We start from the raw sequence: 19,681 nt of genomic DNA, 5'->3' as shown, positions 1-19,681 counted from the left end.
CGGCAGCAACAGAGTTGGACTTGAGGAATGCAGTTGGGAGGCATTTTAAACAAGAAATAAAACCAATAATTAATAATTTCCTTTAAGTTCACTGTTGGTTGTTTTATGTTAAAAGTAAACCAACAAAAGGGTTCATCTTTTTTTTATGTTGTCATTTATCCGTAATGTTTTAATGTTAAGTGTGATAACATGCTCTTGATTTGTATTAGATTTTTTTTCTTTTAAATATCTTAAGTTATTTAAAATATTTTATTTTTTCATTTTTATATTTTTATCTTAATTTTTATCATAATATTTATATTTAAGTGTATTGTATTTATAACATTTTATTTTGTCATTCATTCTTTTGTATTTTTATCATTTTGTATTGTCTTAAATTGTCCAAGTTGTTAAAAATGTTATTTTTCTTAATAAAAGCTGTATGTATGGATTGCCATTTTGTTGTCTATTAGACGTTTATATGTAGTCGTTTGTGTCGTACAATAGCCGTCTAATTGATGACTAGTCTATTCTTGGGCTATGATTAGACGTCTATTAGATTTTCACTGACAGCCCAAATTTAGCCTCGTTTTAGCCTAGACGTCTAGGCTAAATTTAGACGTTTAATAGACGTCTTTTCAACGCAAAATTGCTTGCTGGGTGCCTTTCTCCCTGTGGATTACCCCTTTTGTGGATTATTAAAGACTTTGTATTATCTTCATCTCCGTCCTCGTTCGTTCCCTCGTGCACCAAACCGTGACAGTTTTATTTATAGACATAATTTTTTATTTATCATTAGAATATATTTTTTTGTATTTTTATACCTCTGTACTCACCTCATATTTTCTGTGTATGTACGCCACATTATAATCTAATGTCACCAGAGGGCGCGCAAAGTAAAAAAAAAAATTGAGCATTTTACTCTCCCATTCGCTCGAGTGTGAACGTGAACGGATTATATTTCCATATTAGCTGGTATAAATTAAGAATTAAACATTTTGAATTCGTCACACATTGACCAGAATTATAACTACCAGATTCAAAAGGCTACATTAAAGATCTTCCTAAACCACTTATTAAAACAAAAGAACAACTTGTTTTTGTAACTTTGTTTTTTTTAATTCTTCTTATAAATCACACATTTTTCTTGCGCGACTTGATCACGGTGCGGCGCGCTGGCGTGTCTCGTCCTCAGTGGCTCGCAGCGCGTCGCGCGCCCCCCGCCCCCCCAAAACCGAATACGAGTGCGCGCGAGAAATGCAGCGCGAGACACACACCGAGCAGCCCCGATAAACCCCGCCGAATCCACGCGCACGGGAAAAAACACATTGGGAAAAACAGCACACGCTTGAGAAAGGAGTGACAGGAAAGTCCACCGCCGACGGTAAGAGTCTTTCAATCCTTCAGTAGATTAAATAAACACTCTGCCTCAGTTACATGAAGAATTTGTCTAGTTGGAGCGTCTCTGATAAATAAGAGCGGCTCCCATTCGGAGACAGAGCGCACGGCAGTGAACTGGGACAATATCGAAATCAAGTGTACTTTCAGCACGTCATTCTGCGGGTGAATGGAGTATTAATGTATGTGAGCTTATATGATTTCTGAGATGCGCGTAAAGATTTCAATAAATCAGCCACGGAATTCAGGCGGATGAACTGAGTGGAGAGGGGCGTGTCCTGAGCAGACGAGCTGTCACTGCGCCTGCATGCCGCAGCTTTCTCGCTATTTATTATTTGATTATAAGATTTGATTGAAAGTTGCTCATAAGATGAATTAAGGAGTATTAGAATAAAGCGTAATTAATAAAGGAAATGTATAATTTTATAATAGATTTTCAGAGTCGTGTTTTGTATGGGGTAATAGTAATGGTTTTGGTTATGTTTCCAAAGTAAATGCTGCTTTTTACTGTCTACACGGACGCGGATTTATGCCCACCGTCCTCTTTTGTCAGAGCTGGCACACATTTTGCAGCGCTGTCTTGACTGGTGCACACGCGGGCGCCCACACACATACACAGATATTGCGAAGCTTATAAATAATATACACACGATAAATCCTTATAATTAATTTTGTTTGTACACATATTTTTTTCACCGTTTGTGATGCTATACAATGCCATAGAGACAGTTTCTAAACCCTGTCACTAATGTAAAGCGAACAAGGTTTTTCTCTCTATATCCAAGCGACATTTTTTTTTGTTTATTTATTATTTCAAGCTACAACCGTAATTGCCTGATCCTTTGTCTCTGCAGAGCACATGCGCATTGCGCGTAGGGTGTGGATGGACAACTGATGCTTTTACCTCCTATATCTCTCGCATTGTCTACTAATGCACAACTGTATTTATGATTTAAATATTATTTTTCTGCAGCTGTGTTCATCAATATTCCGTTTGTAGAGAAATCTATTTTACGTTTCACGGCGATGCCGCAGACAATGAACCGAGTGACCGTGCGCTCGTGCTCGCCTCTCTTGAGGGACCCCGCACACTAAAATGACACCGTGCAAAACGTCTCTGCCCAAATGTTGTCTATGCTTTTTTTCCCTTCTGGATAAGAGCCGATATTATGGGACAGAGGTGAGTTTGAGATAAAGAGCGGGCGGTGTGATCATAATCCTCACGTTCACACGGATCAATAAACCGCCGCTTGAATGAGTCACGCGTTATAACCTGGAAACATCAAACCAACATGAGAACTGAGCGCTGATTTTGCCTGAAAATTGAGGTATCCTTTTGCCAAATTGTTGGCTTTTAAATGTTCAGAACACTACCAAAATAAATAGTTAGGTGTTAGCGCAATAACAAATGTACAGTGTAAAAACAATTTCAAACATATTTGCTATTGATTATTGATCTTCCGTGAACTGGATTGATGACATAAAACATTGCTATAATGGTTGCTACACTATGGAAATGGCATCTCTCCCTCTCTGTGTGCAAGCTAGAGAGAGAGCGAGAGAGTGACAGAGATAAATGAATATCTACATCATTTCAGGTCTCATTTATGTGTCCAGTGCATTTGTATAATGCAGAAGAGCCTGAAAGCAACTCATGCAGGAGCCACTCAGCCACCAAAAACATTATTAACCCTGCATGTGTGAGTGCCAACATTTAAAGATCTGCAGTTTTGGTTCTGAGTGCTCATGAGTTGAATTAGGAATAATCTTGATTAAATGTGGGTTTAAGATTGAGTGTGACATTCCCTGTACTAGGTCACCTACAGAAACAAGAAGAGCAGTCAGGTGATTCATGTCAGTGCGAGACGCCAGTTTCAAGCCCAGCTGGAGTTTTGTGTTGCAATAGTAGAAGAGAGCAGGACTCAGGAGGAAGCAGTGAGAATGAGAAAGACCTGTATTGTCTTGGGTAGTTCATGATTGCAGATACTTGTAAGAGGAATTTTACAGTCTGAGTCAGTGCACATCAGTCTAGTTTTAGCCAAAGAGCTGAGAAAGAATGGATTTTGATTTTATTTTATTTTTGCATTTATTTACAGGGCAGTAGAAGGAAACAGACATGTGATCAGCTGAAGAAAAAAAGAAGGAAAACCTGTTTTTGCCCATTAAACAACAACAATGTATTATTATTAATAATAAAAAATACAAAAAATAATTTTATTTAAATTATAAAAATTAAATCAATAAATAAATATTACTATTAATAATAATACAATACTACTTTGTATTGTGAAATAAAAAAACTATTAAAATAATAATTAAAAAAAGTATTTAATAATAATAATGATAATGTTGACAACAGATTTATAATTGTTTCTGATTACAAATTTGGGAAGATAAGCATGTTGCGTTTTTAAATGCACGTTTTAAGCGACCCAAACTTTCAGAGATGAAGTTCGTGTGATGCAGCATTTACTGTGAACCGAGCCACTCCGGGACTCTTGAATCTTCAGCTGCTCACGTGTAAATAAACACAGTGCCGCATTTCACTGTGAAACACACAGTAGCCCACAATTAGTACACAATTATTGGGCAGCTAGCAAGTTTCACCACATATACTTGCCAACACTGTTTTTACTCGCTTGGTGCTTGTTGGGTGTTAATTTTGGACCCTGGCTGAAATGAAGTAAATATACTTGAAAATGCAGCAGTTTTTTTTCCCTCAGATTTGGGCAATTCATACTTTAGGTCAGAAAATACGGAAATTATATCAAAATGGAAAAATCACATTCCTGAGGAAAGTGAAAGAGAGAGAGAGAGCCAGTGGAATCGAGACATAAACCAGGCTGGATCTGAACCTGGATCCCTGTGGGCCAATAGCTCACAACATCCTAGCAATCAGGCAAGACTCCCTAGCAACATCCTGGGCTGGTAACCGAATATATAAGTGCTCTACCTCAAGTGTGCCACAAATCGACAAAGGCAGTGAAATCATTTTTGTTGCGTTCTAAAATCTAATACTGAATTCAGTGCACCAGGTGCTTTCATCTGAATATTTAGATGATTGTGATCACAGTTTTCAGTGTTTGTCAGAAGAAGAGCAGGACAGACATGAAAGCAAGAGAGAGACAGGAAGGAGGCAGTGAGACAGGATGTCACTGACAGAGAAAGAGGCAGCTCAGCCAAGCAGAGCTTTGTGTGTGTGTGTGTGTGTTTGTTTGAGGAAGATCATTGAAGGGGACAGATAACTCAAGAACATCTGAGACGGTCCCAAATTAGAGATGCATTCAAAATCACAGTTATTTTTGGACTTGTCACTTAAGTAAAAAAAAAAGAATTTCAAAGTCTGCGTACCCATTCTGTCACACCGTTGTTAACTACTTCAGATTAGTGGAGCATTCTTTTATTATTAGATGCTTTCCTCAGGCAGCCTTAGTTGTGCTGGCAGAACTTGATAAATTTGAGTGTCAGTCACTAGTCAGGTTCTGTCCCATCATGCTTTGCAGTCTGTGTGCACTGTGTGGAAAGTGATTGGTGGCTTTATGAGGAGCAGTAGAACTGAGCCTGGTATTGTTTCACTTTTCCATTTTTTCTGAATAATTATTTGGCTTTTAAAATTATTTATGGCTATACGTACACACTGCAGCTGAATTCGGTTGTCATTTAGTGCTTAATCCTGTTCTGTATACACACAGTTCAGTAATTTATGGAAGTGGCAGCTGCATTCTGCAACCGAATTGACTCAAAAAGCAGGTAGTGACAACCTTATTTTCAGAAACTCTACACAGTGTGTATGCAACCAAACCGAAAAACTAGTTGTTAATAATGTATTTAAATGCGTTTCACAGTTGTGTCTTTTCTGTATGTGCAGTGCAAGAAATCACAGGGTTTTGACTCATTAGTGTTGCCAGATCTTTATAGAAAAAAAACAACAAATAAGAACAAACCCATAATAAATTTAAATCCAAACGCGTTTTCTTGGAAATAAGCCACATACCAAAATATAGTGACCTGCACCTGCCTATTTTATTAACTCCATAAACTGTATTGCTTTATGAGTCAAGCCCAAACAACAAGTCCAAATAATCCAAAACAACACTGGACCCCATTGACTTTTATTGTATGGATAAAAACAGGCGAAACATTCTTCAAAATATCTTAATATCAACCCACAAGATGCGTGGGTTGATATTCATGTGTTTCTTTATTTCTATGATTATGTGTTAATTATCATCTGTTACCTGGGTAAGCAGCAGCTCAGATTCCTTGATTCTGATATAGTGTGTGTCATCATGGAATCTCTCTCTGGGTTGCCATGGCGATGACCTGAAGAAAGTGTAAGAATGAGCCAGAATGGCAGCACTCCTATGGTTTCTACGGCAACAGCCAATCAAAGGCCAGACCCCCACTGACCCCACCTGTCTGTTACAGTCCCTTGGAGAGAGATATAGAAACAAAACAGCATTAGTGCAGGATGAGAGCATTGAACAGGCTAAATCTGACAATGACCAAAACACATACATGAATGTATAAATGACATCAAATAATAATACGTCAGCTGTCAGAGAGTGATAAATGTAGTCTGGTATCATTATATATTTACAGTATAAAACCTTGTGAAAGTACAGACAGGAGTGAAGGCATATTTAAAAAACGTGTGCTGTGTTCAGGACATCGACTCTATAATCAAGGCCTAATGAACAATGCAGTCGCCACTTGTTTGACCAGCAAGTTTCCCACAAGAATGAAAACATTAAACACTGTGGATTTGTATGTGTCCATTTTTTTTCCTGGTGATATGTGGATTATGTTTAGACTAAGCCTAAATCTCAGATATTTAAGACAATATTATATGGCTTTTTTTAAACTTCATGAAGTCAGATATGAAATCTTAAGTTAATATGTAAAAAAAAAAACACCACATATACTGTAATATATATGTATACTGTGCAATAAAAATGTCTAGTAAAAATATGTGGGCGTTTCTTCAACTATGAGCATATTTATGTCCCAAAGGTTGATTTTTATTAAAGATTTCAACTTTTTCTTATTGAAAATTTTGGGAAATATTTTTACCATGCCTTCATCATTTATTTGCAGTTTTTGAAATGTGTTCTATGTATAGATTTTATTTATTTACCCTTATCCCAAAGCTGGACATTCAAATTTAAATTATGAAAATCAATTATAAACTATTGTAAACTATGACAATCTAAATAAAGCCTGAAATTTATTGTGTAGAAATTATTTACGTTGACTATCCCAAGGTTGTGGTATAATTTCAATCACAACCAACAATTTTGTCACTAATAGAATTAGCAGAGTTTTCGAAAGTTAGCATACTTGTTTTATTAAAATATTAAAAGTATTAAGATATTATTACGATTATTAAAAATTAAGATATTTGAAGAAAGATCAACAAATATCAATTAAGAACAGAATTTCAGTAATTTTCAGTTAAGCTCATTTTGTTAAATTACAAAATATGTAAAGTATGTATGTATATTTAAATGCATAAATGCATGCAGTATATTCATAAATTAGTTGTAGAGAGACAAATGATTCTACCATTTTTATTCCAAAAATGTTCAAAATGTCATTTCCACAACATCATGTTATCAAACACAATACAGAATCTGAGATGCAATGGAAGTGACATTTGTTGGTTAAGAAAAATAACAGAATTATTCTGTAATGCACATATATTGACATTGTTAGTTGACAAATTAAAAATGGCCATATTTGAAGAAACACCCATAAGTGTGCAGTATACATTTATATATGTGTATGTTCATTTGAGGCAGCTCACATTTAATTTAATTCATCAAGCATCTGTCAGTTATGCGATTTATGGATGTTTATACTCAAAAGACACAACACAATCAAATTTCCCACTATCCTGAAACACATAGACACAAGGCTGCAACTCAGGGTGAGGCTCAGGGATTTTGTGTGTGTGTGTGTGTGTGTGTGTGTGTTACTATCTCAGGCTGGCTCCAGTGAGGGTGTTTTCAGAAGCCATGACAGCCTTAAATAAACACACATGGGCACACACACAAACACACACACATACACTCAAAGTCAAAGTGCATTTTACCATCAGTGAGCCGCTAAAAAGTCATCAGAATAATGTGGAGTCTGTGCACTACTGAAGAAAGAATCTCAAGGTCTTCGTGTGTGCGAGCGTGTTTTTGTCTGCCAGTGGTGTTTATGTTCCCTCGCCGTTGTTTTCATTAGAGCAATTTCCATCCTGAGAGATGGCTGTGTGTGTGTAGGATGAAGGATTTTACCAGGTCAAAGTTTTCACAGTTCTCAAGACAATGTCCAAATGAGGTAGTAAACCACCTCGGCGCTTCCAAACGCTCTTGTTGAAACACACTCAGGGATTTTGGAGTAAACCAATGTCTTCTTTGCTCTCTTTCTCTGTCCATTTTAACTATATTTATCTTAGTACTGGTTGTGAGACTGTTTTAATGCATTAGTGTTCATTTAAAATCTTCCCTCGCTCTACTGTTTATGTTCCTGAAGTAGATATTTCTCAGTCAAAGTTAAATGACTGACACACACACACACACACACACACACACACACACACACACACACACACACACACACACACACACACACACACACACACACACACACACACACACACACACACACACACACACAGACACACACACACACACACACACACACACACACACACAAGGTCCTGATACTTTCTTCACATTCAACAAAATAACCCTAAAATAATGACCTTGTAAAAACAATATCGTAAGAATAGTCGAGGCACATTCTTGTCATTCTAGGTTTATCTTATATTTTAGACTCAATAAACTGGAAGTTCTCCAGTTATTCCAGTTACTGGGGGTTTGAACAGATGTTTGTCTGTTGTTGCTTGTAAAGCACTTTGAGCTTGGTAAAAGCGCTATATAAATTAAACTCAACTCAAATGCATCATCATACAGCTGGTTTCTTAAACAGCACATTTAGTCAAGATAGACACTTAACGAACTAAAAAAATGTGTATCTAGTTTGGTGTTGGTAAGATTTTAAGACCAGTTTGTCTCTTATGCTCTCATGCACATTTATTTGAGGAATAATACACTAAAGAACATACAATATTATGAAAAATTATGATTTATAATAATTGTTTTATTGTAATACATTTCAAAAATATGTAATTAATGTAATTTATTCCTTATGGCAAAGATGAATTTGAAGTCTTCAGTGTCGCATGATACTTATACTAATTAGCATTTGCTGCTCAAGAAACAATTCTTATTATTATCAATGTTGAAAACAGTTGTGCTGCTTGACAGTTTTGTGGAAACCCGTGACATATTTTTTCAAGATTCTCTGATAAATAGACCGTTTAAAAGAATAGAATTTATTCGAAATATGTATTTTTAAATTTATATTTTAAATTGAAATGGAAATTTATATTGAAATTTTTTTTTCATTGCCACTTTTGATCAATATAATTTGGGATTTCTTAAAAAAACTCATACTGGCCACAAACGTTTGAACGTCAGAGTACTAGCAGAAATTTTAGTATCATTACAGAGCAGTTTATTCACAAGACTCAGCACTATTTGCCTGGCACAATTAGCGTCACTATTAAATGTAATTTTTATAGGTGAAGCTTGTGTACATTTTCAACTGATAATGGCAGCAATAATTTATTACATAACAGAGACGAGTGCTTTAACAAGGCACCCAGACAGGTGGTGTGGTCAAACATATTTTAAAAGTGCCAAATAAAGTGCTTGGATAAAGTATGACAAATTGTAGTAGTCTGCCTCATCCTCCACAACCTAGCATTTAGACGTGGCCTGTAAGATGGGGATTTACAGCATGCAAATTTTGTTCATTACTAATTACCAAAGCATTCATGCTGTTTCCTAATATGCACAATAATTCCTTTAGTGAATTATGCACTGAAAGAATGCAAATAAACTGCTTATAGCAGGTGCAATTCATGTTTCCCGTTTTGATTTTAGTTACACAGTGTGCAGTTAATGGTTCTCTGATGGTTAATAACAGTCTAAACCATGTTCACTGATCAGGAAGAATCAGGAAGGAAGTAGCGCTCACCAGACAAATACAGTTATGGCCTAAAAAAAGAGTGTTTTTTTTTTTTTGGTTTGGGAAGATTAGAAATTAAACAAAACAAAAACTTCTTGGAGTGAAATATGTCAGACTCTTTCTCTCAACAGTCACGCTGTCATCATCCTGAAAGCACATCCTACATTTGGCTCTTAACTCACGATCTGTGTTAACATGAATAATCAATACAACAAGCACAATCACAATAAATATCATATGACTCATCACTGCATATTTACTCTTCAAATCATCTCGACCCATCAAACGAAATACAGGAGCTTCTAGTTTCTCGGTCTGCTCAGTGTTCTGGAGTTATTCATTAGCCTGAGCTGCTGTTTACGTAGAGCCCTGAGCCCTAGCCAACAATGTGCTAGTGCGTGTGTGTTTTGTTTGAGTACATCTCTAGGGTTAAGAGCTTGTGTGTGTATGTGTATATTTGAGCTTGGAGGACAGATCTAAAGTTATTATAGTGTGTATTAGTGTGTTATAAACTTTGACCTGTCACATTCTCCTCTCCCTCCACTCAAGTCCAGTCCTCACCAAAACATCTCAAAGATGTGGCTCCACACTGCCTCCTGTTGACGTGGAGGTAAAACAACAGTCTGTATTCAACATACAAGCACACAAATGCACATAAGACAGAAGATTATAAACTATGAGGGGGAATGAGAATATGTCTTATTAACTTATCTTCTACTCATTCATGTTTACTTTATTCCAAATGTACACATATATTTAGGGTCTATAATATTTAGATTAGCAAGAGTAAGTTTGTTGCACACAAACAGGTGTTCAGCCAGTACACAACACAAGCCAATAAAATGATTCAAATACTGACTGAGAGGCATCTAATACCAACATAATGGAAAAAAAGCATAATATGTGAGTGAATATGTAATATCTTAATAAGGTAATATACATGTTTTTGCCCATATCTAATGTTAGTTTATTGTATTTGAATATGAAACTATGAATGTGTGTTTGCTTCCAAAATGCATTGCTGCTGTTACAGCACAGTGATTGGGTCAGATTTTCTGCTCCAGTTCTCAACCCCCTCCTCTGCCTCGAGCCCAATGTGTGTGTGTGTGTGTGTGTGTTGGAGTTTTAGTTACATAAGCAATTTGGGATTCAAGGCTACACACATTTATATGGCAATATTTAAGGGGGTCTGAATACTTTCCGTACCCACTGTATATATGCAGCTATGCAGTTACACTATCGTACAAGTTATTTTTAACTTTATATCCATCAAAGAATCCTGAAAAAAGGATCACGGTTTCCACAAAAAATATTAAGCAGCAAAACCGTTTTCAACATTGATAATAATAAGAGGGATCAATTCTGAAGGATCACGAGACACTGAAGACTGGAGTAGTGGCTGCTGAAAATTCAACTTTGCCATTACAGCAATAAATTAAAATGTAAAATATATTAAAAATAGAAAACAGTTATTTTAAATGGTAATAATATTTCACAATATTACTGTTTTTTAAATGTTTTTTTGTATATATAATGTATACAAGTAATTTAAAACCAAATAACTGAGCTAATAAATGATTATTTTATCAATATTTTTTTCAATTACATGTGCTCAGTGCTCATTGCTCTTCAAATAGTGCATAAATATTTAAAATATATATAATATAAAGTGCCGATATAAACAATACAATACAATATGCAATAGAACAAAAAAAAAAATTCTAAGCAGCAGAGCATTTCAAATTATTGTAGTATAAATAGTTATTAAAATAAAAACACAATCTCAACCGTGCAGCTCTGTCCTGGGCTCTAGTCTCTACGATGGAGCTCTGTCATGGGGCCTAGCCTCCACAGTAGAGCTCTGTCGTAGGGCCTAGCCAATTACACCTTCATCTGAAGGTTTAATCTTACTGATGCTTTGAGTGTCAATGTTCAGTCTTCCACTCAGCTAAACACTTTTTGCATTGCTCTGTACTGGAGCAGAAGCCAAAAGTGCAGTTCATCCTTTCCTTTAATTTTTTATTTGGCAATGGGGCTTTTGAATTCTACGTGTACACACTGCATAGACAGTTTACAAGGAACACCAGGATCGGATTTTCTACCAATCAGCAGGTTTCAGACAGGAAGTGGATGTGCAGATGAGACAGCTCACAGACGCGCACACACTGCAGCGTATTGTTTAACGCTGAAACAGCGTGCTGCTGTCTGCTTGACTCAGTGGAGACGGGACAGATAGTGTCTATTGTTCTCTTACACATTGCAAGGAAAGACTTTCCATGTTTCCATTGTCATAAGTGTGTGTGTGAAACACTCAACTCACATGCTGGCTTCACATGATTACTGCTCTCCTTCTGTCTGGAGAATAACTGTATGTGTGTGCAAGTGTGTCATTACACAGATGGTTGTTGAGCTGAGGAACGCTAAAGCAGCCAACAGGGAGAATGGAGTGAGAGAGAGTGAGAATGTGTTTCGCACGGCTCCATATTCGGAATGGGTCACGTGAGCACTCGGTTGCCTTGGTAACTGTGGTTCTGAATTGCAGGTAGTAAGGCTCAGAGATGCTGTCCTCTAAAACCCCCTCCATCTATCTAGATAACTATCAGCACTGGAGTCTGATTACTGATTCATGATCTAGTTTTGATGCATGATATGATAGAAACCTTGACAGACTGTCTCAGAGATTTGAGTTTAGCCTGCCGAGCTTTTATTAGCTCTCTGTTTCAGGATTGAAGCGCATGTACTAAAATAAATCCAGAGCAGAAGTATATTCATCCTATTTTTTTGCTTTCTCTCATTATGACACCTTACACAGACTTATTTGCAGACAGGGTTTTTTTTAGTACCTGTTTCTTCCCAGTATGTCATTCTGATTATGCAACACATGTAGTGTTTGACATGCTACACTTGAATTTCCACAAATAATCCCAGAGGAAAATTGTATCGCTCAGTGGTTGCTCTTTGCTCATGGCTCAGGAAGCAATAGAGAAAACTCTTTAAATCTTTGTCTTTGATGTTTCTCCTAAAATTCCTGCAGAATGAAAACCAGAAACAAATTAGATAACTGTTGACATAGTATAGAATAATATAGCATAGCATAGTGTAACACACTACAGCATAAGATAGTGTATTACAGTATTTTATATAGTATAGTATAGTATAGCCCAGGGGTTTTGAATCTGGAAAGGAATGCTAGATGGTCTGTAGAAAGGTTTAGAGAAAAACTAACTAAATAAATAAAACTTAGAAAACTTATCTAATAGTACAGTACTATAATAAGTAGAAAAACAATGTAATAGAATCTTTTCCAAATAACATTTTAGGCATATTTATTATGAAAATTTTTCATAGTATAAATTGGATCTTTATACAAGAAACTATATAGATGCCTTGTAAATTTTAGTGTTGGGGGCTCCCTAAAAGTGGTCATCTTTTTGTTGGGGGTCTGTGGCATCCAAAAGATTGAAAAACTTTTGGCATAGCATTATAAAGTTTAGTCTTAAATATTCTACGATAGCCCAGATCATTTGGAAAGAGTTAGATGAAAAATATTTTTTCTTATTACAATCTCATCTTGCAGACTGGTACATGTATATTGGCAAATCTGAGCACATTCTGAGACATTGTTGAGATCTGAAACTCTAAAGGAGATGTGTGAGTTTTGTATAGGGTCCATTTCTTAAAAACATTTAATCACACTGCTGTTTGAGAAACAACAGAGGTAGCCGAAAGATTTAATTTATGATTTTATCTGAGTCATTGCAGCCAGTGTTGATTGTCATGTTTCTCTCTTTCACAGTTCAGAGGTAAAATGGGAGGGAAGCTGAGCAAAAAGAAGAAGGGATACAATGTGAACGACGAGAAGGCAAAAGAGAAGGACGCAAAGACGGATGGAGCGTCGGCGGAAGAGGGTGAAGCTCCAAAGGAGAACAAGGAGGACGCTCCTGCTGCCACTGAGACAACCAATGACACGGCGGCGGCCACCAAAGAAACCGCCGATAGCAATTCCACCGCACCCAAGGAGGAGGAGAAAAGCGCCGCCCCTGTGAAGAAGGAGGAGCCTGCGGCGAATGCTAATGCTCCTAAAGCTTCTGACGCCAAGAGCAATGAGGCTATCAAAGCAGAACCCGCCAAGAGTCCAGATGCCCCTCCTGCCAAAGCAGAAGAAAAATCTGCCCCTTCTGCAGCTCCGGCCAATGAGAAAGAGGCTGCAAAAGATCCCACCCCTCCTGTAGCCACGGTGACGGAGAGCAAGCCCAACGCTGAGTCTAAAAAAACTGAGGCTCCGCCCGCAAAAGAATCCACCCCTGCAGAGCCAATCACCACGAAGACCAGCCCCGCCCCCAATAAGGAGCAAGCAGTCACTGTGCAGGATTAACAGAAGGAACAGTGAATGACAAGATTAATGACAAATGAAAAACAAGATCAAATCGAAATAATAAAACTAGCCCGCCCATTTTAAATTATATCAGTAATTATAATATGAATAATGATAATAGTAATAATGATTTTAACAGGTTGGACTTTGATCATGTTGGCGATGGACATGATCATGGTGAATAAGACTGGCAGTTATGATGATATCTTTAATATTCAATTGAACTTTGATACAAACCACCAGCCCCCAACTCTCTCTCTCTCTCTTTATCTGTTCTCACCTTTCTTTCTACCTCCATTCAAAGAGGGGTGGAATAAAAACATGGAATCTATTCATTGCCACCCTCCGAATCTCACTTCCCTCCATTTGAGTGTGATGGCAGTGGGTGGGGTTAATATATATGTGTGTGTGTGTGTGTGTGTGTGTGTGTATGCGTGAGTGACAGTAGTAGTAATAGTAGTAGTCCAGCCTCCCTGATACACATTTCATATTTCCTGTTTGCGGCTTTCTAGTTAGTGATTGGCATTGTGTCTTTGCTTATCCCCTGACTTTCCTACTTTCTTTGTTGGTCTCTCTCTTTTTCTCACATATCAGTGGAAACTAAATCAGTGTATTGCATAATGCATCAAACGCACACATACACACACGCACAGTATTGAATGTTAACAGTATTAGTGTTTTATTAAAGGAACAGTTCACCCAAAAATGATGATCTAAACCTATATGAGTTTTTGTCTTCATGAGAACGCAAAAAGAAAGAAATTTTGCTGAATGAGCTGCTCATTTCCGTGCACGAAAGTGAATGGGGACTACATCTGTCAAGCAAGATTTTGAGTAAAAAGCGATTTAAATTTCAAAGAAGACTTGGAATATAGTGCACAAACCGTATGGACTACTTTTGTGAAGCTTTTATGGTGCTATTTTGTCTTTTTTGGAGCTAGACAGCCTTTGGTCCCCATCCACGTTTACTAAGAAAAGAGCAGCGTGAACATTCTTCAAAACGTTTCCTTTTGTGTTACATGTAAGAAAGTAAGTCATACAGGTTTGACATGAAGATAAGTAAATGATCACACAATTGTCATTTTAAGGTGAACTATCCCTTTAATTGGATGTTTAAAGGTTAATTTAAAGTGTGTACATGTGTGGAGGGATCCGGGAGTATGAATTGAGTGTGTGTATGGAGTTATGCATGGTATGAGCATGCATTTTCTGCATGTTTGTGTGTGTGTGTGTGTATGTGTGTGTGTGTTAATGGAGTTCTGGTCTTTCTGTACTTTGAAAGCAGCAGATGTCATGATGTCAGAGAGACAGAGCCCAGACCAGGACACACTTTACACACACCGATCTCTCAATATGCTGACAGAACAATGTGAGCGTTGTGTGTATCTGTATGTGTGAGGCTGTGTGTGTTTTGCATGTCAGTGGTTGGCCCTATTGTTGTGTAGTTTTGGTCACTGTGGAGATAATGTTGCTACAGGTGATATTTCATTTGCATTAACACACATGCTCTCTCTCTCTCTCTTTCTCTCGGTTTCTTTTTCTATCATTACTTTTCTTTCCAAAATTCCCTGGAAAATTAAAAAAATAAAAATAAAATGGAAAAACTGAGATATATGTACTTGTATACATGGAGCAACATTAATAAAATGAAAGAAACAGATTGAAAATCAGCTCACACGTATTGATTGTTGTGTTTTCATAAACTCACAGCTTCAGTGTTTCTCCCCAACACATTTGAATATATTTTTATGCTCATGACAGTTCAAACAAATCAAAACTTCAAAGCACATATCTTGACAAATAAAAAGACTGGTCTAATTTTACCTGCCACAAATCCAAACTGTTATGTAAGCTGTCTTTACGCTGCAATAGAGGCACAGAAGACACATTTGATGTAGGATATAAACTAAAAGCGGTGCGTTTACACAGTTTTTAATGTGGCATAGGGGAAGAAGAATTGTATTTGCACAGGATTCACAATTGTGGGAAGAAATTGATTTGAAAGAGAAATGCTAATGTTCTTGTACAGCTAACAACTAAATCTGACACTGTACAAGCTCATTTAAATGAGTTCAACTATAATCAAGCTACCCGTTTGGAAGCTATTGGGAAGGACTGGATTCCAATAGTATATATCAAATATAAATATATATTATATGTATTGATAATTTCATACTTTAAACATGAATTTAATAATAAATGCAATCTCTACAGCATTAAACAATTAGCGTAAATGAACCCTGTCTGCAAATTTTTTGGTGGGCCATTTACATGACACAGTTTTCAACTAAAAATGGAAAACGTTTAATGCGTTTTGGCTGTTTGTTTATACGACAACAGCGTTTTGGGGGCCTGAAAACGCAAACTTTTGAAAGCGGGTTTCAAAATGCACGTTTTTGAAAACAATGTCATTGTCGTCTATGTGTGAACTACAAAAATGTGAATTTGTGAATACGGTGACGTCATGTGTATTACATGTTCAATCTACAGGTATGTGTGCAGGTGCGTAGTGCAATCTGGAATTTTGTGTGAGGAAAAAAAAACAGCTCTCTGAATAACCAACGAGCTCATTACTCTGACACGCTTAATTTTGCTGGTTGACTATCTTTCGTGCTTGTAGAATCAAAAATATTTGTCTTCATACAATGTTGATGTGTTATTTGTATTTGATCACAGTTTAATCGTAATGAATTCACCTGATGGACACTCATGGCCTATGTAATTAGTTTATCCAAACGTTATTAGTTTGCTACATTATTAGTTTATCCATACCCGTCTTGGATGGTTTTGATTTAAAAAAATAAACGGACAGTTTATTAGCCACATTTTTTAGAGAATTTTATAATACTGAACCTGAATATAAATTTGAGGTTATTTGTTTAAACATTTCTGGTCTTCTCTCCTTTTATCACCCTTTCTCTCTCTCTTTCTGTGTCTCTTGTCTCTGGGTTGACTGGGTTCATGTATGACTGCCTTTGGGCCTTAGTAACGGTCGGCAAGCCTCTGATCCCATAGCAACCGGTCACTTGGTTCTGTAAGGCAGAAGGAGAGGACACACACACACACACACACACACACACACACTCTTAACACACATATCAAACCAAATGTAACACTCCTACAGTTCTGACGGATGACTTTGGCCTACACAGTTCTCTATCTGTTCCCTACAGTTTAAAGAATAATGAGTTCTGCAAATCCAAAACCTAAATCTAAACCACAGCTCTGTTTCTAAGACCAGATTTAAGTTCCAGTGGCCAACTATCAGAGAAAATATAGACCGTTCAGAATCCAGGAGCGATAACCGTGAAAGAAAGCTTATATTTTCATCACTTGCACACATAACACACGCACATACATACATGAATGAAATGGGCACCAACATCAACATTAACACCTGATTGGATATGGAGGTAACCATGGATACCGGTCTTGCCTAGCAACAAGCTTGAATGCATACGTTGTAAACCCTGCCTACCTAAAGAAAGCTGAAAGAACCTGCTTTAAGGTTCTTTTAAAAAGATACCTGCATATGCTCACACACAGTCTCGCATTTGTCACTATCCACCCACCTCTTGTTTTTTCTTCCTGTTTATGCCCACATGCTCCCCCCAGCTCAAATCAGGAGGGTCCCTGGAGGGAAAATTGCCGCCTGTCATTGGCTGACTGCATCTCCATGGTGACGCAGCTGCAGCTGTGCTCATGTAAGCGACAGAGAAACACAGTGTGTGTAAATCTCGTTCCAGCCTATAATGGTGTCAGATAAATTGAGATGAGAGTTCACTCCAGTCACCTGTGCAGGTGTGTTTAGTTATGCTATAAATAGACCCCAGCATATATTATGCCAACTCTACAGCATGTCAGCTCAATTTTATATTCAGGCTCAAACTAAAAGCTATTGAGGGCTGTGTCCTAAAGAAAATATGTTTCAGTTTGTTCAGAGGTTGCCCTTTCATAGCTCAGGAGACTTAAAGAGTTAAAGGAAAATTACAGGTTAAGTTTAGCTCTTGTAGTGGTTTGTGATTACCACAAAATATGTCTCTGGACTAAATCTGGGTTACAGTGAGGCACTTACAATGAAGGTAAATAGAGCCAATCTGTGTCAAAATACATAAACTATGTGTGTGTTAACCCCCTGGTGCTGCTCGTGTGCAAGTCAAAAATGTTTTTTCTTTTTATTTCAATGAAATAATTGTATTATATTTTAGTTCTATATATATATTATTTTTCTTTGTATTTTTAGGGGATTTTATGATACAAAATTATAATTATGGTATAGTTATGATCCATTACCTGTTAACTACTTTTTTAGCATAGACCTGAAAATAAAATGTTCCAACTTAAATTATTTTAAATCTTAAATGCTTTGGAGCACAGACTTAAGTTTGGTCTCTTTTTAAGAGACCAAAAAAGCGAAACAAAAAAGAGAAAAGTTGAAGAATGCACAAAAATACTATATTCAATTATATATGAAATATATATATTTTCCAAAACATTTTTTACTCTAAAACTGCATCAAAATCAAAGCCATAAATCTAAAGTTGTGTTCCAAATTTGAGGTTGATATCTCAAAAAATGAGCTTTCAGTAAGATTTTGTTTGGGTGCAGTTTCCAGATGAAATTAGCTTTATATTCATTTCCAGTGTGGTTATTGTGACCACGAACATAACAAGTGACTATTTTTTTCAGGAGCATTTAACCTTTTCAAGTCATGTCCATGATTTTATTTTTCCACATAGTTAAGTGCCAAAACCTTTACCAAGTTTCGTACCATTCCGATGAAGGTTAAAAATTCTAAAAAAAATTATTTCTAAATTAACGAAAAATTGACAACACCAGAGGGTTAACATGATTTCAGTGTGAAAAAAATGCTTGTCAACCTAAAGTGATATCAACAACTAAGCTGCTTTGACAACGCAATGCCATAAACCCTAAAAAGACTGCAAAAATTATTTATAATTTTTACATCTGAACATCTCAAATAATACACAAATGAAAAAGAGCAACGCACTTTTGCTTTGAAAGTCTCCAAAATGGGCCCCATTCACTTTAATTGTGTTTCATTGCAACCTTGATTTTTTCTTTTCTTTTTTGTAAAAAAGGCAAGTAATTTTTTTGTTTAAAATTATTATCATTATACTACTATGCTGTTTATTGAGGTTAAAGTGATAGTTCGCTCAAAAATGAAAATTCTGTCATAATTTACTAACTCTCATGTCGTTACAAACCTGTATGACTTACTTTCTCCAGTGAAACACAAAATAAAATATTCTAAAGAATGCTGGTAACCATTTTGATTACCATTGACGTCCACTGTATAGAGAAAGAGAGAAAAACAATTAGACAAACCTTTAACTTATTGAGGCCTGGTTTAGAGTAACTTTTAATAATTTCTCACATTAAAGAATTTGTAATTCATTGACAGCTGTAAAACTCCAATTGTCCAAAACTGTTTTGTTTTTCCTAAAGCTGTATGGCAGTTAAATTTATCGTAATTTCTTAAAGGTTTAGCCCAAAATAAACAAATCAAAGATGACAGTTTGACACATTAGTGCCTGGAGTGACCACCACCAGAGAACTACCTGATGTATACCTAATATAAGAAATGGTACGGAAGAAGATGGAAGTTGTCTTGGGTGTTCTGATGAGGCAGGCCACGTGCACACGCTCATAGGTTGCTATGGCCGGGGGTGTAGAAATGATTTCTAATAATGTCGGGGAGGGCAGAGGGGCACCAATAATCCTCTCAGCAGTCCTGACTGTCCTTTGTAGTCTCTTGATGTCTGATTTGGTAGCTGAACCAAACCAGACAGTTATGGATGAACACAGGACAGACTCATT

The 19,681-nt window shown here is 36.7% G+C and overlaps 1 protein-coding gene across 2 annotated transcripts; it reads left to right on the top strand.

The window, feature by feature from the left end:
- Positions 1 to 1,159: 1,159 nt before the first annotated feature.
- On the top strand, positions 1,160 to 14,454 carry LOC107663342 (brain acid soluble protein 1 homolog). 2 transcript variants are annotated; one of them, XM_016453551.1, is made up of 2 exons: positions 1,160 to 1,363; positions 13,267 to 14,454. In XM_016453551.1, the coding sequence occupies exon 2, from the start codon at positions 13,274 to 13,276 to the stop codon at positions 13,838 to 13,840; it is 567 nt and encodes a 188-aa protein (XP_016309037.1). In that variant the 5' UTR covers positions 1,160 to 1,363; positions 13,267 to 13,273; the 3' UTR covers positions 13,841 to 14,454. The 2 variants fall into 2 exon arrangements, with proteins under 2 accessions (XP_016309037.1, XP_016309036.1); XM_016453550.1 differs by having other exon boundaries at positions 1,164 to 1,363; positions 13,262 to 14,454.
- Positions 14,455 to 19,681: the final 5,227 nt, after the last annotated feature.

Source organism: Sinocyclocheilus anshuiensis, unplaced genomic scaffold (genome assembly GCF_001515605.1).
Source record: "Sinocyclocheilus anshuiensis isolate Anshui unplaced genomic scaffold, SAMN03320099.WGS_v1.1 scaffold2060, whole genome shotgun sequence".
NCBI lineage: Eukaryota > Metazoa > Chordata > Actinopteri > Cypriniformes > Cyprinidae > Sinocyclocheilus > Sinocyclocheilus anshuiensis.
This window is presented reverse-complemented; position numbering and strand designations above follow the sequence as displayed.